The sequence below is a fragment of the Melanaphis sacchari genome, unplaced genomic scaffold (genome assembly GCF_002803265.2).
Source record: "Melanaphis sacchari strain LSU unplaced genomic scaffold, SCAv2.0 Contig10_pilon_pilon, whole genome shotgun sequence".
NCBI classification, from domain to species: Eukaryota; Metazoa; Arthropoda; class Insecta; order Hemiptera; family Aphididae; genus Melanaphis; species Melanaphis sacchari.
This window is the reverse complement of record NW_020270420.1, coordinates 1125500-1149009: the sequence shown is the minus strand read 5'-3', so window position 1 is coordinate 1149009 and position 23510 is coordinate 1125500. Positions and strand designations below refer to the sequence as shown.

Sequence of the window (23510 nt, the reverse complement as noted above, 5' to 3'; positions counted from 1 at the left end):
ATTATTACATTTTTATATTATATACAAATTATACCTAAAAAATAAAACTAAAATAAAATTCGCCAAGGGCGCCACGAAGTGTAGTTACGGCACTGATTCACAGTGTAATTTGTGTCGTCGGTGTGATGTAAACCTTCCGTTATTTTTCGAACATTTCTAACATCGTATAGTGATTACTGATTAATAATCAAATTATTACTAAAAGTTTTTTTTTTAATTGTTTAGGTAAACATAAAATTATATTTTCGATACGATATCGATATCGTACAAATAACGATATCGCGATAAAATATCGGAAAAATCTGAACGATATCGATACACAAAATTATATCGTTGCCCAACACTAGTAATTAGTGTAATCTACTATACATCTATCCTGCATGATTTTAACTAACCCCACTCTTCCCTAATGCATAATCAGAATTTTTATAGAACCGATGTTAGGATATTGACAAACTGCTTGTTAGAAAAATAAAAGTTTGAAATCAATTCAATCATTTATTTCATTACCTAGTAAATAATTTTTGAAAAAAAAATAGTTACAATAATTTAGATTTCCAACAACTTTTGAATAGGTCATACTGAAATAACCTACTCCAAGAAAATTAATTTCAAATGTTTAATTTTAAGAAAAAAAATAATAATAGCGTTTTAAAACCTTTGTTAAATTATTATTATCAATAATGTATCCACAGTTTTTTACTATCTAGTAGGCGTTTTATGGAATATTCTTTTCGTAGAAAAAACACAATTATTATTATTACACTGCACAGCTGATGCCGTGAGTTATGTAATGATCATACAAAGTAAAATAGTTGATTGAAATCGAGTTGGTTAAAAAAGTGGATATATTGATATATATCATTATATATTGCGGTATATTTATATATTATTATACCTCTTGTACGTATTACCAGTTCACATAACTGATGTACATATACGTCGTTTCGCAGGGGAATGAGTGTACTGGTTTTTATTAGAATGTGGCATTAGTTGTTTTTTCATTTCCGCGTGATATTTAACTTTATTAGATTTATCATTCTTGCAACTATGGAAACTGTATTATGTTATGGATTTCACATCGGACGTGCACCACGAAGTATAAAAAAATAATACTCTTTTTCATAAAAAATAACTAGGGAACAGATTTATATGTAGGTAAATGCAAATTTTTATTAGAACAAGATATTTAAAATTTGATAAGAAATGTTCACTATTTAAATAATTCTTATTAAAATGACATTAATTTTATTTTACATATTTAGATATAATTACATATTTTTACATATTTCACTAGTTAGTGAATATTTTTAAACATATTTTATCATTTCATCATTCATACGTTTTCAAGCCATGTTGCAGTGAACGAATCTGCATGCTTTCCAGATGACATAGCTCATGTAAAAAAAAAACATTTTTCGAATGCTACGAGTCGTACAAACGCTATCGTGCGTTAGCGATGATTTTAAGCGCTAATCAGTGAAAAACATCACTTTGAGGTTTAATAATCATTCTAAAAATACCAAAATGTATGTTTAAGATTATGTTGATTTCTACGTTTGTTTGAGTGTCAAATACACTACTGCTATTAATTTTATTGTAGATAGATAAAGTCGTTATCGACGTATCAAAATCATAAATAGAACGATCGACAAATTAATAAATGGTCAGAAGAAAATTTCTTGTGATAAAATTTTGCATTACCAATTAAATTTTGTATAGAAATTCATATAATATATAAATAATTACTAATAAAATTAACAAAATTACCTTTAATTATAAAAATGCTTATAAAACGCCAAAAATTGGAAATTAAAAAAAAATTGTTTAGAAAAAATAAGTTTTGAATTCTATGGTACATAAAAATGATTTTGTACTTGAAAAACATTTGTTTGAACTTCTCAAAAATAATCCATTTTGCATTCAAATCCGGGACCTAATAATAATTAATACCTATAGCTAAAATCAAACGACTAAATAAAGAACCTACGCGTTTGTAAGACCGCAAACGTGATCTCTATATTTTATATTTCAATATAACTGATAATATACATTATAAAATATCATAATTATTATTTAATAAATATTATGTACCTACATATTAAATTGTCTTTTGTAGAGTACAGTGTACACTATAATATATAGTCAGTAGTCACTGACATACAACACAAACTATATAACTTAATAACTGGGTGTTGATTGTGTTTTTCATATTGTGGTCTTTTTGTCAATATTTTTTTTTTTCTTCAAATTAGATTTATAATATCTTTGAATCCAAAATTTAGAATCGCAGTTAAAAGCATGAGGTATACTTATCGACGATAATGATAACAGAAATATCTGACCATTTGTGTTTTATCACTTCGTTATCCTACGTTATATTATTAATATTAAATATAATAAAGTCGTAATTTTTTTTGTCAATTTGTACTATAATCACAGAAAAATAATACTCAATATTCATTATTTTTCCTTAAATTAATGAAAAATAAATTACAAAATTCTAAAAATTCTAAATAACAATTAGCTATTCATATGTCATTAAAACATATTTTAGGCTAACAAACAATATCATCTATGAAATTCTAAAAACAAATTTCAAAAGTCATCGACTTCCGGGCCATAGTAATGACTAATGAATAATTAATAAAGAATCAGTCACTGATCATCAATGACACAACAATAACAATTACAAATTATACACACACAGGATGACTTCGTCACTCTGCGGCGAGTTGGATATAATTCTATTAAGTATTAGGTATATATTTATATAAATAATATACGCAAAGTGTACATTATTGATTCGAACAATAAATTACTAGAGGAATTGGCGTGGGAACGACAAAATTAAAACGGGAGTACAGCGAGTGTAGATATGAAGTCTACAGGATAATACGTAATGCTCACGATAGACGAACGTGGTACCTAATAATTAATTTAGAGTTTAAGTCAATCGGTAAGTGGTATAACTGGTAACTATTAAACGTTTTCACGTTGGTTATGTTGACATGTTGTATTCTATTGCCAAAACGTACCATATGATTAGGATAAAAATATATTATACTATTCAATTGTTGGTTTTGATATGCAGTCTTTCGACTTTTTTGACTTTTCTAATTCAAAATGAACATCGTGGTAACCAATGCACGCTGCCGCATAATATGTTATTACTTATTAGTTATTAGAATTCATTTCGGAATAATTTCGATATAATCTTAACGTTTTACCTAACTAAACTAGGTTTGAATTTCGTAAATTATTTTTCTTTGCAAACCGCAAATGTAAAATTGAGGTTTACATAGTTTCAAATAATCAATATTCGTTTAATAGAAATATATTTTTTATGTAAAATAGCCGAAGTTCATTCTCAATAGATTTGTCTTTTTATATATGAACAATTTAATATGCGCTAGTGCAACGCTTTTACGCATGCACAAAGCTTAAGTTACGTAATTATTCAAAACAAAATTACCATTTTAATAACTTTGATGTACTTAAGAATTTAATCAATAATACAAAATGTTTGTTGTGTAATATAAATTAATAGATATAACATTATACACACATCGGTATCCGGTAGTTCGGTGCCTACATCATAATATAGCCTATAGGTATACATATAATTATATACCTAAATGACTATTATAATCTGATTATATGATTATGACAGTATACCATACATAAATAAACAAACAACAATATAAGTATATATTGTACATAAAATATATTATCATGTATATGTATATATATATATATATATATATGATAATAATAACAAGTAATAAATATCAAATAATGTATGTAAATGGCATGACGCTCCTATGGAAATGTCGTCTTATTGCCAGATAGGGAAACTGGACTCGAACAACACAAGGTCTCTTTTCTTTCGATAGTCTATTATACAATTTAAAAATCATATAAACTGCAGCACGTGATGTCGGATACTAGAATTATATATGTACGATTCGTCTGGTTCTCTATTGTGCATGTATATTTGATGTTTGATGGTACCTATACACGCGTGTGCGTGTATTTTGTTCTCCTTAAATAATTTAATAATACCTATTATTTTAACACATCATATTTTTTTCATTGATTTTACTCAATATTATATCTAGGTCTATAATAATAAAGTTCATAAGAAAAAATAAATGTAAAACAGATCAAAATCGATTTTATATTTCAGTACAGTTGTAGGTCACTTCGTACTTTGTAAGTAAGTACATTTAATAAAATGTTTTTAATAGTTTTGAGTTTAGACAATTTAACAAAATGTATTTGAACATCGGAATGACAAAAAGTCAAAAACTTTTCTTTTACTAGCATATATTATTAACTAACTCGGCAGATCAGCATCCCGTATATAATACCAAAACCTCTTTCCACAGATAGGTATAATAATTAAATAACTACACTATCATACGTATTATTATGACATAATTTTTTTTTTTCCTTTATTTTAAAATAATCTGTACAAACAAGTACATTTGGTAATTTATGACATAATAATTAAATACGAAATTTGTTCGTTTTCTAATTGATAAAATACGCTGACTTATACAGTAAAATCATTAATTCCTTTGAAAAATAGACGTACCTACTTATATCAACTATATCTTAAGTAAGAAAATTATAATCGAAATTCCCCAAAGCGAGTTACAAAGTTTTTCTGATTCTAATGTGAGTGAACGAATTAATTATTTTACAATCTTGATTATATTCTCGTACAGTCTCGTTTTGTAAAGTTGCTTTATTTATTGTTTACCAATTGAATCCTAATCTACTAGGACCATTACACTATGCCATTTAGTATGCTGTTTGATTCGTGTGTCACGTCAATAAGTTGTAATGAATTATTAAATAATTAAATTACATTATTTTAGGCACACGCACACCTGTTTCATAATATCAATTACAAATTAAAGAGTCATATTTAACGATTTAATATTTATTTAAATTTGACATAACAACAATAGTATGTTATGTATTACAATTAAAGTCTTGATATTACGCATCATTACAAGTTATTCTAATTACGATTTGCAAATACCAATTATCACAATTATTATTTCATTAATTGTGAACACTGAATATTATTTTTAATTGTACCTACCTATATCTATACACTGGTTTCATACACGATATATTTTTCGCTCAATCGTAATTCATATCTAATGAGTAATAATTATTAGTTATTTTTATTATTATTATGTTTATCTTACCTATACTAAGTCATATTTCATTTTTGTTTATTAGTTATTAATTTCTGTTAAAATTAAAATAATAATTAATGACTAACTTTTATTTTATAAAATATTTGTTTAAAAATTATTTAACTAGGTACATGAGAAATAAAACAAACGTAAACCAAATTTAAATAAACAGTTTACTAGCTGTATTAATTTGAAAAAAAACCACTGTAAAATTCTATTAGTATTAAGATCTTTTTTGTATACCTATAATCAATTTTCTAATGAGAAAATAAAATTTCAAAAAATTTAACTCGGCTAAATACTAAATGTTTTGATAATTATTTAATAAATCACATTGCGGTAATCGTTAAAACATTCCTATAATTTTAATGCAATGAGTATTTAAAAAACAATTCGTAGTTCGTATAATGCTAAAAAGAAAACGATAACCGTCTCCACCAACTGCATATAATAACTATAATTAACTACTTAACCATAGTATACCTATATTGTACACTATATGCCTTGTAAGATGAGTATTTTTTTTAATAAATACTAGGACATAGACCTCGGTTATGGTGACCTCAGCTATATAGACAATATTTTGGCACTTACTACGTGATATGAGCACATAAAAAAAAAACTGATAACTTAAGCGACTATTTTACCAAGGTTTTATTTGGATTTAGCAAACACTTATCACAATTTATTGTAATTGAAGGTCACGCGTTTTTTAAGGAGTTTAATGCAGGCAACTTTAACGACAAATTAATCAAAATTTACATATATCAACATAGATAAATTTAACCTAGATCGCTGTTCCCACTATAACATTATATATTGTATTATGAACAACCATTTGGCTTGAAAAGTTGAAAGTAAGATTATGCATCAACTGTACATACCATATACCTACTGAAGACAATAGAATTTAAAATAAATTGATTTTTCTATTAGTAATTCAGTAGGTTAAATTAATTTATGCCTAAAACGAATTGCATTTATGAAATAATAATAATTATATTATTCCATATAATATTATTTATAAGAAAAAAATAGTGTACAAGTGTACATAGGTACCTGTTATTTACTTTTAAGTCAATAAAAATATGCAGTAGAACAATTTGAATATTTTCATGATATAAAAGCTTGAAATTAATTTTAATATTTTGTTACTTGAAATACTTCAAGAATCTACAGTTTATGGTTTTTAAATAATAACAAAATAAAAAAAATCATTAAAGGATCATTTTTATTATATATTTGACTATCCAATACCATCAAAATGTTTAAAAACTTCAATTCATCATAAAAAATGTATGAGACTTTATAATGACATTTTTTCTTTAATTTTCAATAATAAAAAGTTGTAGAATTTCTGTTCATTATTTAGAAAAATCAGAAATGGTTCAACTGAACAATAAATAAATAATATTTTTACAAAAACTAACATTAACAACATAATATATTTAAGTAAAAAAAAAAATAATTAACTTATACTGATAAACTGCGTGTCGTATTAACATCGCTCAAATACTTTGTACATATCAGGTAAACTAGCTATTTGCAATAGTGTGCCATCTTCTAAAAAATGTTTTGGTGGCTGAAATGATTTTCGTAAAGATGGATATAGGACATGTTCTAAACTCCATGCCCAATTTCTATCTGGTGCAGCATCCTAATAAAATATTTAAAATTTAAAAATAAGTTTTTCTTCATAATATTATTCCTTACTGATATATCATCATTGTCACCACATTGTTGTTTCCATGGATGCAATACATAAAATCTAGCTGTTTCACGACAAAAACTAAGAAAACATTGCTTTTCATTAGACCAATCAACTTCACTAGCTAAACGTAATAAATATAATGGTAATCCATCTAAATCTGGAAGAAATTCCTCTAAAAATGATAAATACTTCTGTTATTTCCAATTAACAAAATTCAACATAACCACAATACAAACCTAACAATAAAGGTATTGACAAAATATTTGCGTCAGTATCAATTTCAATAGAAAAATAGTCATTTAACATTAAAGCTCTAGATACCAATATCTCAGTAGCATCGTGAGCTAATTCTTCTTTTGGCTTATCCTCACTTCCTTGATATCCAGATTCTGATAGTTCTAATGCAATCATTATCAACTCATAAATAGATAATGCATTCTGTGGAGTAAAGACATAGTATATATAGATATTTACTATAGTAATTTTCAGCAAAAGTGCCCCTTGACGTTACCACAAATGGTGGATGTTTTTACGCAGGGTTTTCTAAATAGAAACGAACAAAGCACAGCAAATTTAAATTAATTACTTATTTGTATATTATATAATTAATTAAATGCTGTAACTTAAGTACCAATTTGAAGAACCACTGTTTTCTGAAATAGCGACATTAGTTGCGCCACTGTCAAGGGACACATTTGCTGAAAACTATGGTATATTAAACTAAAACTACAACTTACTGAAAATTTTATGACACCAAAATTTCCAAATTCGTACATCATAATTTGATAAAACATTTCTTGCCTGAAAATCAAAAGTAAAGTAAGTATTAACATTAATATACATGGTATTGGTCTATTATCAACCTGTCATAGCTGACAAATAATATTTTCCAACTGCTGGACATTGTACAATAATATTCAAGAAATAGGTTATCATCACAGAATAGAATTAAGTATTAATATGTTATCATCATTGTTAAGTTAACCAAAAGTATAAATGCAAAATTTTGAGAACCCTATTTCTAGAATACAATCTCAAAATGTGGAAAAAATATGGAATGATTCAATGAAGGAAACAAATTATATTGTACTGTTCATCATTTCCTTGATTCCTATTTAGCAAAATTGATATGGTGGCTAAAGTTTATTGAAAGGATCGTTTTGAATACATTTTATAGAGAATTACATATTTTTGGCTTTTGTTTTAATACAATATTAATTTATTTACCATAGTCTTAAATTAATAACACAATATTTTTAATATTAATTATTGTCGTTTTATTGTTATTTTTAATAATTAATTAAAAATAAATATATTGTATAAACAATATAATATATAACAATATTGTAGCGAGGCAATAAAATCATTATGCACCATGGTATAATAATAACAGACTAGTATTATACATGATATAATATCATTAATAATAACTTAATTTTAAAATTTAAACTTACAATACATTATTAGAATTACAAATGTATAGGTTTGTATCATGTTGAAATAATGACCAGGTAGGTGAAGCTGCACCAACATACTTGTGATTCTGAAAAATTGTTTGTAAGGTTTCACTACAGCAATTTTCAATTTCTTTTCGTAAAGATAATACACTGGTAAGCTTTATTTCCCGTCTAATTCATTAATAATAATTATTTTTATTAGAAACATCAAAAATTACTTAGTATATTAAAAATTATTAAATAAAATCCTAGTTCTCACCGAGTAATAACATCATTGATCTTTGATTTGGGTAACATTAACATGCTATTACTATTGTTACTTGCGTTTAAGAATTTATCAATTTTCTGTTCAGAACAATCCGTTCTTACCATTTTATTTTGTGAAACATTTGTGGAATTTGTAATACTTAATTTTTGACTTTCTTCAATTTCTAATTTTTCCTTAGATTTGTCTATCAGTGTATCAGAAGACATTGGCAATCTTGTCTAAAAAATAAATAAAAAATAAATATTTGTTCTGTTTACATAGAAAATTATAGAGATATATAAAAGAAAATAATAAGCATTTACTTGAGTATAGAATGTTCTTGATGTATTAGAACCAGAAAGTTTATCTTGAATTGTATCAACAACTTTATCAATAATTTTATCCTCATGTAAAAAGTGAACTTCGTGTTTTGTTGGATGTACATTGACATCAACGTTCATTGGATCCAAATTTAAGCTCAAGTATATAAATGGATGCGATCCCTTAGCTAAGTAAATACTGTATACTTGTTCTACAGCTTTTCTCAATCCTTATAACAAAAGAAAAATATAAAGAATTAAAGAATAAAATAAAATAATATATTATAATTTATAATATACTATTAGATTTACCTTGGGAATCAACTAAACGATCATTAATAAATAATATAAAAATCTGTTTCTTAGCTGAAAAATTTGGATTTGATACATATCCTTTAATTTTAACTTTAAGAATATTACAATAATCATTTATTTCTAACAAAGCTCTGAAAAAATAATAATAATATAATACCAAGTCTTTTATACGACTATGAAACTTATTATCTAAAGAAATCATATATTATTACCTGGATATTGTTGAGCCGTAAATAGCTTGAATGTTATCAATATGAGTAGAATCTTGGTTTGTTTTTACTTCAGTCAATAATTCACCTTGTTTTTTTACTGTAAATCCAACTAAAGGATTGTGTATAGCATATCGGCTCACCTATAAATATTATACTTGAGAAATTATAATATCTGTATTTAAAAATTGTAGAAGTATAATAATGCTTAATAGTTTTTAATTATTATTATTATTTAATAATATATAAAATAGTAACTAAGAATGATATTTTTTAAAATTAATTTAAAACATAATATGCTCATGGAATAAAATAAAATAGAATACAAATAAATAGTAAATGGACAAAATAAAATTAAAATTATTGTACTAATAAGATTTCTTACTTACTACTTCAACAACTTTCAAATGTTCTTCATTAAAACTTTTCATTGACTTTTTTCTTGTAGCAATATTGTGGAACAAATCTTCAACAGTAATTATTGTTCCAACATTACCAGCACAAGGTTTAGGTGGAGCTTTTAATTTTCCATCCTTATACAATCCTCTATAAAAATATTAATATTTTATTTTTATACTAAAAAATAAAACCATTTTAATAAATAATTTCTCCTGTGAGATAAATTACTAGAATAGACCTACAGTAACTCCTACTTATCGTAAAAGACAATTATAGGAAGGTAGTAAAAGGCCGTAGTAACTGCTATTTCTGATCATTAACAAGTTTTATAGCAGGATTAACGACAATGGAAGGATTTGATGAAGCCAGTTTGGGTATATTTCAAATACTGGCTCGTCTGGCTCGTCAACTGCAATGTAGAAGGAGAAGGATACCATCACATTAAAATTCATAGTAAATGGTTCGAATCAAAGTTATGAAGAGAAGAAAAATACTTGATCAAATATATTTGGAAATATCAGTTATCTCAGAAGTAGAAGAAACAAAGCTTCTCAGATCATTATCAAACAAAATTCTTGGCAAAACATAAGATGATGGTACACCCAGCTACAATACACATAAAATAATAAATAAATAGATAGAACATAAGATTAAAAGGCAGTTAAGTAATGATCAATTTGGATTAGAAGAAACAAGGGGACTAGAGAGGCAATCCTGAGCTTAAGAATATAAATTGAAAGGCAGATAAAATTTAATAAAGATACATTCATTGCATTTATTGACTAAGAAAAATCATTAGACACAGGTCCCTGTAAGGACCTTTTTAAAACACTAAACAAATTAGGTGTTGATTATGGAAATAGGCAGATAATAAATAACAAACATAAAGAATAATCAGCCATAATACAAGTGTCACACGAGTCTTCAAAAGTCAAAATTATAAAAGTTGTAAAACAAAGATGCCCACTATTACAAATATTATTCAATATTTAAGTAGAACAATCTCTCAACAAAATTAAAGAAACACATCAGAGACAACATTAGTTTGATAGTAGGAGGAGAACTGATATCATTTCTAGAATTAACAAAATTAAAAATGATATATGTGGAGTGTCACACTATTCGGTTGTGAATTCTAGGTACTGAACAAAACAGAACTAAAACTCCTCAATAGTTTTGAAAAGTGGTACTGAAGAAGAATGCTTTGATGAGCTGGACAGAAAGATGAACAAATGAAAAAAGTATACTATACAAAATAAATAGAAAAGGAAGTTACTTAACACCATCAGAGAAAGAAGATATGACTGGTCATATACTAAAGCATAGAAAAGAGCTTTTATATATTATAATTTAAGGGAAAATAAATTGCAAAAAAGATAGAGGGTAACCAAGAACATCTTACATTAAAAAGATGATATCCGATGCATGACTAACAATATACAAGGAATTAAAAAGACTAGTTGGTGATAGAAATGAGTGGATAAACTACAGAAAACTGTAACACCAACTTTAAGGTTGAACACTAAAAATAAAAGTTTATAATTGTTTATGATTATTACTTGTAAGCACAAAGAGCTCCATTGGTTTTTGTAGTGATTGTCAAATGAGCAACGTGACTTATGCTAGCAAGTGCTTCACCTCTAAATCCATAAGTAGATATTTTAGTCAAATCTTCAAATTGCTGTAATTTACTGGTAGTAAACCGTTCACATACAATACCCAAATCCTCAGTGCGAATACCAGTGCCATTGTCTTGTATCTAAAAAAACAGAATAAGTTATTAATTAAGCAAAATTATAGTAATAATAATATTTACTTGAAGTAATTTTAAACCTCCATTTTTCAATGTAACTTGAATGTTTGTAGATTTAGCATCCAGACTGAAAACGTAAGTACAAGTTATGATCAGGGACGTCATTTCAGATTTTTTTGGGGTGTGTGAGATTTCAAACAGGCCATTTTGAAATTTCACCAGACCATATAAAAATAGATATATGTATATGTACATTATCCTGCTTTCAATTATTTCTATACATCACATGAACCAAATCATTGCATCAATATAAATAAAAAAAATCAATTTAAAAACTAAAATATAATAAATAATTAACAATTATAATTGACAGTATACTAATATTGATAAATGTCAATGTAAAAATTTAAAATTTAAATACAATTTAAGAAGATTTCATTTTGAGCATTATCTCAGCAGGGTGCAGGCCAATTAGTACTATTTTAAAAGTAAAAGGTGCAACTGCACACCCTGATCCTCGTCCCAAATGACGACCCTGGTTATGATCTGATATAGTCTACTGTCTAATACAAATTTTAGTGAATAAAAAAATAATATTTTAATCATATAAAAAACAGTTATAACTTCTAAATGACAGATGTACATTATTGACACATTCATATTCAGTTAATTGTTCATACTTACAAGTTACAACACATTTACAATAATATAAAAGTGCGTAAAAAAATTAAATCCAAGAAAATATTCCATAATAAATAGATAGTGCAAGACTGTAGGTACCTGTTTTCTAAAAGTTCTTTTAAAGCATTAGCTGGTCTTTGAATTACTTCACCGGCAGCAATTCTGTTTACTACGTCTTCTGCTAATTTTCTGACAATTGGTACCTGTTGATCCATCGTATGTGGTACTGTAACTAATTACAGACCTATGAACAATATATTAATATATAATGATGAACATACTACAAGGCTAATATCAGTAATATATAATAAATACAGGTATTTATATCCGACAGCCAATGATATTACAGTAAAAAATTGTAATTTTCTTCATTTGATAATTTGAATTTTCATGTGGCTTTTATTATATTAAAAAAAAAAAAATCATTATCTCAAAAAAGCCATGGACAACTGACAAGTATCAAGAAAATTTAGAAAATTCAAAATACCGAATTTATCTATCCAACGACCAATAGACGATATTAGATAGTGCCATAATATCTGTCCGTGTCCTGTAACGATAACGTCGATAACTGGTGCAGTGCAGTAATCACAACTCTCATCAGTTATCATAACACTGAAATACTGAATGCGACTAGAATATAATGGTGAAAGCCAAAAGGTAATAACACTAATAACTAATAAGGTATAAATGCAAGAATCAATGAAATCAAATTTATGATGTTCACTATTAAAATGTTAAATTAATTAACACGACATTAAATTTGTATATCATTATTCATTGATTAGGTACCTATTGATATTAGTATTATAGTATCTACCTAATTTATAATCAATGATAATATGTACGTTACTTATAACTTATAACCAGGGCTCGGGACATATAGCACTTAAAATCATTAATATTAGCGCTTAAAAACTTAAAACATCATTTAAGCACTCAAATAACTAGGTAGATATATAAAAACTTAAATTTGAGCAAAAATATTTAATCAAAAAAAAAAAAAAAAACTTTCTTTTTACACGATAAAGTAGGTGCTAGACATAATTTGTAACTGTGCAAAAAATAATATAATTAAAGATCATTAAAAAATATCGAAACAAAATAATTAGGAAAAATTTCTAGCTAAAAAATAAATAAATCTTTGTATAAAAAAAATCAAATTTCACTTTTGAGACATATTGCCTTATTGTTTATTCTATTATTAACAACATTGCAGGAAAAACCCTGAAAAGTAAAAAAACTGGTCAAAAAAGCATCTTTTAAAAAAATCGTTGAAAACAGCAAAAAAAAGCACTTCAAAATTTCATAATTGAGCGTATTGTAACATAACATATACTTCCTTACCACTGGGCTACATTTGAAGTCAATCCATAAAAATAAGAATTTGCTTTAAGTCCCGATCCCCGCTTATAACTTATACTAGTCAGTAGTCAAATAGGTATGTATCAATTTACGTTACAGTCGTAATACATATAACTATTTTACAACTTTACAAGTGCAGATGTGCTTATAAAAAATATGACTCGTCTGTAAAAATGTTTTTTTAAATATTAATTCGAAAACCTATAAAGATTCTTTTATTATATTTTAAAACCTTAAGTATATAAAGACATTTTTTTATGAATTTCTAACTACAAAATAATAAAAAATTTTGAAATTTTGAAATTTAATCAATTATGAAAAAATATTATAACTAAATGTCTAAACATTTTTAATACTTGCTTGTTGATATATGAGTATTTTATGATAAACCTACTCGTATTAAATTTCAAAGTAGTTTTACAGTTTTACACAACAACTAGTTGTTTGACAATATTTATAAAAATCACTAAAAAATAGAAAATTTCAAATATTTATTAATAGCTTAAATTATGCATAGAAAATAATCTTAAAAACATTTAAGAATAATTTCAAAGATTGGCGGTTATTTATTTTTAAGTTAAATAAATCTAAAATATAGTTTTATTTTGCATATTTTGACATGTACTACGCATATCTGTATTTTACGATTTTTGTAACATATTTATGGGTTTTAAATGCATAATATTATGTAATATTTTGCTTATTTTAATTAAAATAACATATTTATAACCCATTCTATAGGATATATATTTCTATTAAAAAGAGCATAAATGCATATTTTATAGTACATATTTCTGAGGTTTTTAGAGCATATAAATCCGGGCTCTAATAACTTATTAGTTATTAGTTATTACCCACTTTACTAGTCAAAACCATGACCACTACCAACCGCCAACCAGTTATAATTGACATTTTAGTTGGTGGCAACATAGCGCCTGCAGGCCAATAAGAAATCTTTTGTAAAATACCATAGAATAGTAATAGATACAAGATTATGATATTATATTATTTATTTTTATATATTTTTATTTTTTAAGAATAGCACAGTTGATTGTTAATATATCATCATAAGACAGTAACACACTAACACATAAATAAAAACTATAACACTATTTTCTAAAGTTATCATTTTTTGATCTTTGTCAACAATTGTCACACATATTATTTATTTAATCAATATTTTTTTGTAGTATAACTTGAAGGCCACTACAAATCTTTCATTAAAATTAATTTTTAACATTTTTTTTAAATAAGTTAATAATGTTTTAAAATAGGTTCATAATGTTCACACTTGAAACTATATTAATAGAATATTAAAGCAAAAGATTAAAAATAAACATGATTATTACATAATAAAATATAATAAAGAATATTTATTCTTTTTCAATTAATAGATCAATTAACATTATCCTGGTAAGACTGTTGCATGTAAGTTATTAAAATGTAGAGAAATATTGATCATGAATACATAATTTTTCTATTAAAGATTATCAGGTTACTAACGCTGTGTAAAAGATTGTATAAAGCTTGGTGACAGAGTGATAACAAGCAAGTACATGTTGTGTAACTGAATATACAAACAAAATAATGAAATATTTAAATTTTAAACTATCAGTTATCTATTATAAGTTATAATATTTACAACACATATTTAAAATATCAATTTTTTATTTTTATTATGATCTATTTTGTAATTCAATATTATTAACACTAACCTATGAGAATCAATTAATTTAATAATACATAGTTAAGATTGATCACATTTTTTGGTTAGAATACAAAATAGAACAACAATGCAATTAAAAATACTAAAATCTATAATTTAATACTATTTGTTGTGTAATAAATATTTAATTATTTTAAATAAGTAATTTAATTGCGAGCATAACAATAAAGTGCCATTTGACAAAATTAAGCCCATAAATGTAGTAATATTAAAAGATTAAAACAATATTAACAATTAAGATCTGGAATAGCCATCCGAGCAAATCTAGGAATACTAAATGAAGCAGAATGTATATCTGGTGAGTAATGCTTTAGTTTGTATTTATTAAGTTCTTCTAGTGTGAAACTATATGCTGGTATTTTGAAATTTACTAGCTGAAATAACATGAGAAATACACAATTATTCAATTAATAAATAACAATAAACCAAATTTTATGGGTAATTATTTATACCTCATTGTCTGTAGCTAAAATGAAACTAATGTTTCCAGTTGGGTAAGATGGGATAGATATAGTGGCTAGAGTGACCTTTTTAAAGTTTGTTGAACAATCTTTAGCCAACCTGGTCATTGTATCCTGATCTTCTTTAATCCAAATTGATCCAACTTGGGAACATATGATACCACCAGGTTTTAAAGAACTTTTCAATGATTCAATATAAGTTTTCTGAAATAATGACTCATTTGGACCTTAAAAAAAATATATTTAAATTTTCCCATCACATAACATATTAAAATAACATTTTTACTCTTTAAAAATTAAAAGTACTTACCAACTGGATCTGAAGAATCTGTAATGATGACATCAAATTGTTGGACATTGTTTTTCATAAACTCAAACCCATCTTCAATATGCAGTGTCACCTTATCATGTTTAAAACCACAAGCCATAAACGGTAAATATTGTTCTGAAAGTTTCACTACTCGTTCATCAATTTCAACAACATCAATGCTAAGAACTTTTGGATGTTTAACAGCTTCACGTGCAACACCCCCATCACCACCACCCACTACTAAAACTTTTTCTGGATTAGGATGGCTACAAAGTGGTAAGAAACTTATCATCTCTTGGTATGTGAATTCATCAAATTCTGTGCATTGAATTATATTATCCAAAATTAAAGCTTTTCCAAATGATTTTCTGTTAAAAAAAATGAGGTAGATATGATTATCAATAGTTTTGAAAAATCTGCTATATAACTATGCAGACACTTACGTTTGTAACACCATGATATCTTGATATGGGGATTTTTCTTTATGAAGCACTTTTTCTATTTGTAATGAAAGTCCAGCACCTGGCCATGTATCGGACTCAGTGAACCAACCTTGTTGTAAGTGATCCATTGTGTTTAGCTAAATATCTTGATTATAAATCTAACACAACATTTTTATTAAACGTTAAACATTTAATAAGAAAACATTTTTTCTTTTTAAATGTACAGATAATTAGTGAAAATATTTTAAAATTGGTAAAACAATTAAAATAGTTAATTTATATTTACTTTTTTTGTCAATTTATTTGTATTATTTATATTTTAATCACGTTAACCATAAATTCAATTACAAAACGAGAATTAATACTAAAATTTCTTCAACCGTATTTTCTGATCTGTGGTCGTCATTGGCAAATGAAACACGGATAGCGAATGAATCTAAATATCGTGAGTCAATGAGTCAAATGCAAATACATTAAATAAACATTATAAATTGTAAACTTAATGAACATCTATTATTGTTGAGCACTTAAGCCTAACAATTAAGTATTGTATATTATTAATTAGTATTAATTAGTATTGAGTGGTATTTAATTTTTAAAACATTCACGAATCACGAAGTTCAATTTATTATTGTTCATTTAACATGTGTTTTTTTTTAAATTGTTTATCGTACTGATAACGGTTTCATAGCATTAATTGTTATTAATGTTATCATAATTTATACTGTCACAATCATAAACTAAGATATCTCTTAAAAAAAAAAAATAGTTCATGATCACAATTCACGGCGCTGTGCAATGCTAGAATGTTCAATGTTGTTAAATTGTTAGATACCATCATCTTATAACGGTTCACAACCTTTTTGAGGCCGTGAACCTCTATAAAGTATAAATCAATAAGATTTTTAGCGAATGTTTAATTATGATGTAAGTTTATTATTATTGTTATGTATTGGCGACATAAAAAAATTTTTGGCAAGCCCTATGTAGAGAATCGTTAGTATAGTAAATACTACGAAAAATGATTGAATGAAAAAATATAAAAATAACATTAGTAGTCAATGAGAAATATCGAAGGTGGTATATCGTAATATCGTGTAGCGAGAGTCACGAGTGGTAAACTTAAGTACTATAGATTATAGAGGGGAAATGCGAGTTGGGTCCCGAAATATTTGATCCCTTAAAAAAAACATGAGTTGGGTCCGCGGTATTATTTTAAAATACTCGAATTAGGTCCGCGGTAATATATATATATATATATTATTATTATATTATTAAATAATAATATAATATCTTATCTAAATAAGACGTATATTACAACGTAACCGAACAGTTATTGTCGCCGGATAACATAGGTATTGTAACTTGCCAGTATACCGGCACGTGTCAACGCTAGAAGTGTCCATCTAATAAAATATAAAATAAAATAAGTATAGTGTTTTGTAGTGTTATTTTTTAAAAGAAAAGGTGCTTTCTTTTACTAGTGGAGAATTGACGCGGTTAAATTTTGTAAAAGAAGTGTCATTTAAATTTATTCACTAAGGAATCCTTAGTGTATATCGATAAACATGGATACTAACCTACCTATTAGTTATTACTTATTAGTTATTACAAATTGACAAAACAGTTAATTTGTTAATAGTTAATACTATGGTTACCTGTGTATTGTATTTGAATTAATTTAATTATATTGTAACAAAAATTGAATTTAATATTTATTCATTTATTTAATGTCTTAGTTTAAAAGAATAAATAGGTAGTCAATTTATTCAATATTTATGGAATGTATTCAAATTTATAGTATTAATACCACATGCACAATGAACAAACATTGAACAAACCTAAAAAACTATAAACCTAAAAGTTACAGCATGAGTCATATAGGTTACCTATATATATATTTATACATAGATATTTAAGAACACAAAGTCTAATTTGACGTATAATATGATTCACTTCGATTTTTATTTGATTTACGATTTTTTTTAGTACATTTTGTTTGTTGTCAATGACAACTAAAAGTGTATCTAAACAATCAATGAATTATTTTTGTACCTACATTTAACACTAGTCAACACACATTTTCGAAATAAAAGCACATTTATGCAAATATTCTTTATTATTTTCATCAGTCTAATTATGGAAATTGTTTACGTCGGTCACCGAAATCCTAGTAATCGTGCGCTTTTAATATCTAACAAAGAATGGAAAAGATTGGGGAAAATTTTAACAAAAAAAATGGATGAAGAGGAATCGGTAGAGGCCAGCAAACGACTAAAAGAAATGCGTCGAGAAACGTCAAAAAAAATGGTAGATGGTTGGGACAACACAGAGCTGGTTAGTCATAAATTATGGCTCATAACTTAGTCATAACTTTTACAGACGTGTAGCAACTATAGCAGCTATACTTAGTACATCCTACATGATATATTGACATTAAGACTTATGACTATATTTGAAATGATGTTAATACGTGTGTACAGAACAAGACTAAGAAACTTTTGGAACAAAAACGAAAAGCACTTTCTGAGTTGGAAGCCAAACGACAGCAGAGAGATGAGGAGATGAAGAGAGAAGCATTAGACGCCAGAAACAGAATTATCGCGAAAGCGTACAAGCAAAAATTTGAAGAGAGAGATGCGATGAAAACATTCTCTAGAGCTCTGCTACATTCTGAAGTTATTATGATGATTGATGATTATTATCGTATTATTAAAACCAAACGTAGCTTAAGTAATTGTATTGTCACAGAGTCGATTTTTCAGGTGTTCAAAGAGAGGGCGATACAATTTAAGTTTAATGAGGCTGAGAGACAGAAGAGGATGCAAAAGGATCTCGAGACGGCTCAAGAACAAAACAATGAAACAGAACGGTACAGAAAACATCAAGCGAACGAAAAACAAAAATACAATGAACTAAAAAGATCTAAAGCCGAAATTTTGTTAAAAGAGTAATTTAATTTAACAGACTATTGACTGAGTTTCGTGGTAAGATTATCAATATGTTAATACATTTCAGGCTGAAGGAACGTGAGGATAAGAGAAACGAAGAACGAATTGCATACCGTGAGTCTGGTAAGATGGAATTACAAAAAATCGCTGAAGAAATCGAGGAAGCCCAAGAAATGGCCGCTACCGAAGTGAGAGCTACATTAATGCAATACTATATAATATATTAGAGCAATTTTTTGTCAAGTACCTACATGAATCGTTTATAATAATGATATTTGTAACCGGTGTACTGGTAAATTATTTAGGTACGGGTAGCGAAGGAAAAACTACAAAAGGATTTAGTGGAAAACCTCATGATGATAACCAAACAAGACGAAGTGCGTAAGACGGAGGAATGGGAAGAAGAAATGGTCACTACTATCATGGCAGAGACAAAAAAAGCTTTAGCTAGAGCGCGAAGATTAAAAGAAATAGAAGTAATTTATTATGTATCTTTATATTGATAACAATGATAACGCATTCATAATAAATTAGCTAAACACCGAAAGGACTTGGGAATTTATTTTAATCGGCTAAATCAGAACGTAAAAACTAAAATTCATCATATAATCACAAGAATAAAACAAATCATTAAAATGCGACGTTTTTGAATGAAAAAAAATTCAGAAGCATCTATTCTTATAAATATATCTTAACACATTAAGTTAAAATATATACAAAGAGACTATGCTGCCCTTATTTCGTCCTGTACAGATGAACTTAATGCAATACTTCTGCCTCCTATATAATAAATAATATACGCGTATTAAATATTCTAATAATATTACATTATCTATTCTCTTTCTAAATTTCTAATATTATGTTTTATTATGTAAAAATATGTAGGTACAAATCAAAATTTCAAGCGTCATTTTAGCTCTAATTAACATTTATATGTCTTACGTTGTTCTGCATAACTGTATATAAACAATGTGAACAATAATTACCATTTCTTAAGTTCAATTTTGTTCTGTTCGGACAGATGGTGGAGGTTAAACAATTGGCGCTGGAGGAGATGAGAATGAGATCGGCGGCTTGGCCGACGAAACCAAATGGATGGGCAGAGTCTGACGTGCAGGACGCTATAGAAGCGCAGGAAAAACGGTCAGAAAATGTTCTAATAGCACGCGCTGCAAGTTTAAGCAAATTTAGAAAATAATCTTCCATTTACGCATTTTTTTTAAGTTCTTCTGCCACGTAGCAGTATCTATAATTTCTTCAATTAATCATTGCTTTCATGTTCAACAGCACTACCTACTGCAATACTGCAAGAGTCATAAATTCTGTATATTTTACAATTTCCTTAAACATATACGATATACCTGTGTAAGTACCTACTTGTCATCACCAGACACCAGTGTATACATCTGATTTTACTAAGGTTCTATTTAATAATTTTGCATAACCATATAAAATGCCAACAACTATATAAGCATTGATTGATTGATTATAAGCCATAATCAATAGCATTAATAACCACTTGCACGTTGCAATCTATAAGAACATTTTCTTACCTTAAGTTGGATTCCTCGGTGAATTCAGATTTTCACGAATTGTATTGTTAACTTATACCTCCTTGAAAAAATCTATTTTTATTACACGTATACGTATGTGTATAGTGTAAAAGACTCATTCTATTAATATTATTTAAAACTATTATATTTGTCTAAATATATGATCGGTTTAGATATTTTTTCCAAATGCAGCTTAATGCTTATTCATATTCTATGCCATCAGTTTTTTGTTTTCGGTACTCACTGTCTACCAACTGCAGGTATCGAGAAAAGGAGCGCAAAAAAAAAGAGCTGGCCAATAAGAAAATAGAACACATAGACATCGGTAAAAAACTATGGAAAGAGGAGATCCATAGGCGACGAGAGCGATCGGAACAAGACTTTCAATTGGAGATGTACAGACGCGAACGCGAAAAAAAATTGTTAACAGAGTTTGTGAACTTACGTAGACGATTGCAAATGGAAAACGCTAAACAGTTTCGGGAGCAGCTCGATAAACAATGTGTGAGTATATTTTTTATGTCCTTACTTTATTTTTATTTTTTTTAAATTTCTCATATATTTTCTTTTCTTTATAATATCTACATGTCCTACATGCTTTTCCAACCGCTGTAACGACTAACGTTACATTTCTATCTCTCTTTTTTGTGGACCAAGCTAAAATATATACATATATTATAGTTAAGTTACCATATCATCCACAAAATGTCTAACAAGTTGGCATTGACACATAATGCTAAGACTATATAAGTACCTATGTAAATTACTCTAGTATCAAAAATTTGCTAGATTTTGTTAGGGAGCCCTAAAATTTCAAATTCACTAACAAACACGATGATAGTTTATTTATGGGCATACCTACAACAAAATTTGTTAAATTATTTATGTCTATTAACTTGTCTCACCCACTTTACCTAATAGACCTAAAATACATGCCAACAAATGGAAATATCAAGTTGGTTTTCTAAATTTTCCAGTCACCTTGCTATTAGCAAATTAAAATTTATACCTAGTGGACCAAGTTCAGATTTACTTTATTAACTCTTAAGGTGAGTACCTGTTTATTTAACAATATTTTAACAACACAAGTGAGTGAGCTACCAGAATTTGTTCCGTCTAATAGAATATTTATCATATAAAATATAAAGTTACTATCTATTAACTTGATAAATTCAAAAACGAATTTTCTATTATCCTAGTTAATTATTTGTTACTTTTTGGTATATGCTTTAAGTTTATTGGATAAAGTAGGTAGGCCAACTTCATGGACATTAATTATTTAATTAAATTTGTCAAATTTTGCTAGTTAATTTTAAAATTTTGTTAGGACCTCTGTTGTTTTCAAGGAGAGGATTCAAAATACTGACTTTAGTAACAATGCATTGTCTATTTCCTAAAAAGTTATGCCAATTTATTTAGATAAATAAATTTAATTTGATTTTTATAGTTTTTCTGTCTCTTTGTTAGATCCATATAACTAATAACTTCCTCAATTTAAAGCACCAACTCTATAATAGAAGAATATTTTTATTTTTTATTTTATTGTTAGAGATTTATCTATTTAAACGTTATTATATATCAAATTGAGTACAACACTTCTTGTTTTATAATTTTTTTATAAGTAAAATTTTCAAATAAGCAATAATCCGTATTACAATTTTGATTAAATATTAAATAAAATTTATCACAAATATTTTAATATTTTATTATTTTATAAATAATTTTATTAGGACTTGAGTAAAAGTAAAATTGTAATAATAGTATGAAATATACAATTAGTAAAAATTAATAAAATTGATTTTCTTCTTTAAGAATTTAAATAATATAATTATATTCTTGTTGTTGTGGAGTAGAATGATAAAAGGATCACATTATTAGCCAATAGACAGGCTGATATAGATCGCCACGAAGCATTTGAACATCAGTGGCACAGAGAAGATGAAGAATTCCTTGAGTATGCAAATAATGTGATTGAGAAAAAGAAATTAGTGGGCAGTCCAGTTGTGCCATTACTTAAAACAGTGAAAGTCAGTATTACTAGATAAATAAAAATAAATATATAAATGTGTTTATAAATAATATTTGATTTTTAGGACTACCTCGAAAAGAATAACTTATGCATGGATAAAGATAATAAGGTATCAAAAAAAATTCCAAAAGGCCCAATCTATACATCAAGAATAATACGTCATATTTAGTAATGATTTAAAAAAAAATGTGTATTTTAAAATACCAAATGTAAAAATATATATAAAACATTAAAATAATAGAAGGCACATTTTTCAAGTCTTTTCTTTTAAAAATATTAATAACTAGTTAATATATACAAATATCACAATAAAGGTAAATGTATAAGTTAATCATAAAAATCTTATACTAAATACTTAAAAATG

At 26.6% G+C, this 23510-nt stretch overlaps 3 protein-coding genes across 7 annotated transcripts; 1 reads left to right on the top strand and 2 right to left on the bottom strand.

Moving 5' to 3' along the window:
- Positions 1–6624: 6624 nt before the first annotated feature.
- On the bottom strand, positions 6625–12979 carry LOC112603713 (DNA mismatch repair protein Mlh1). 5 transcript variants are annotated; one of them, XM_025352422.1, is made up of 15 exons: positions 12796–12979; positions 12624–12704; positions 12408–12552; positions 11691–11754; positions 11434–11633; positions 9865–10021; positions 9479–9618; positions 9264–9397; positions 8955–9181; positions 8644–8870; positions 8382–8555; positions 7665–7728; positions 7164–7365; positions 6930–7099; positions 6715–6873 (listed from the first exon to the last, which is right to left on the bottom strand). In XM_025352422.1, exons 3-15 carry the CDS (start codon positions 12521–12523, stop codon positions 6715–6717), a joined length of 2034 nt encoding a protein of 677 aa, XP_025208207.1. In that variant the 5' UTR covers positions 12524–12552; positions 12624–12704; positions 12796–12979. The 5 variants fall into 5 exon arrangements, with proteins under 5 accessions (XP_025208211.1, XP_025208210.1, XP_025208207.1 ...); XM_025352426.1 differs by lacking the exons at positions 12624–12704; positions 12796–12979 and having other exon boundaries at positions 6625–6873; positions 11434–11514; positions 11589–11633; positions 12408–12435; XM_025352423.1 differs by lacking the exon at positions 12624–12704.
- Positions 12980–15438: 2459 nt separating this feature from the next.
- On the bottom strand, positions 15439–17222 carry LOC112603715 (spermidine synthase-like). The gene is made up of 5 exons (XM_025352428.1): positions 16900–17222; positions 16614–16771; positions 16171–16538; positions 15852–16087; positions 15439–15773 (listed from the first exon to the last, which is right to left on the bottom strand). The coding sequence occupies exons 2-5, from the start codon at positions 16739–16741 to the stop codon at positions 15627–15629; spliced, it is 879 nt and encodes a 292-aa protein (XP_025208213.1). The 5' UTR covers positions 16742–16771; positions 16900–17222; the 3' UTR covers positions 15439–15626.
- A 1472-nt stretch (positions 17223–18694) lies between these two features.
- On the top strand, positions 18695–23371 carry LOC112603714 (coiled-coil domain-containing protein 173-like). Its single transcript, XM_025352427.1, has 9 exons — positions 18695–18950; positions 19097–19291; positions 19379–19563; positions 19632–19752; positions 19870–20040; positions 20586–20707; positions 21378–21621; positions 22971–23144; positions 23211–23371. The coding sequence occupies exons 1-9, from the start codon at positions 18717–18719 to the stop codon at positions 23313–23315; spliced, it is 1551 nt and encodes a 516-aa protein (XP_025208212.1). The 5' UTR covers positions 18695–18716; the 3' UTR covers positions 23316–23371.
- The last annotated feature ends 139 nt before the right edge of the window (positions 23372–23510 follow it).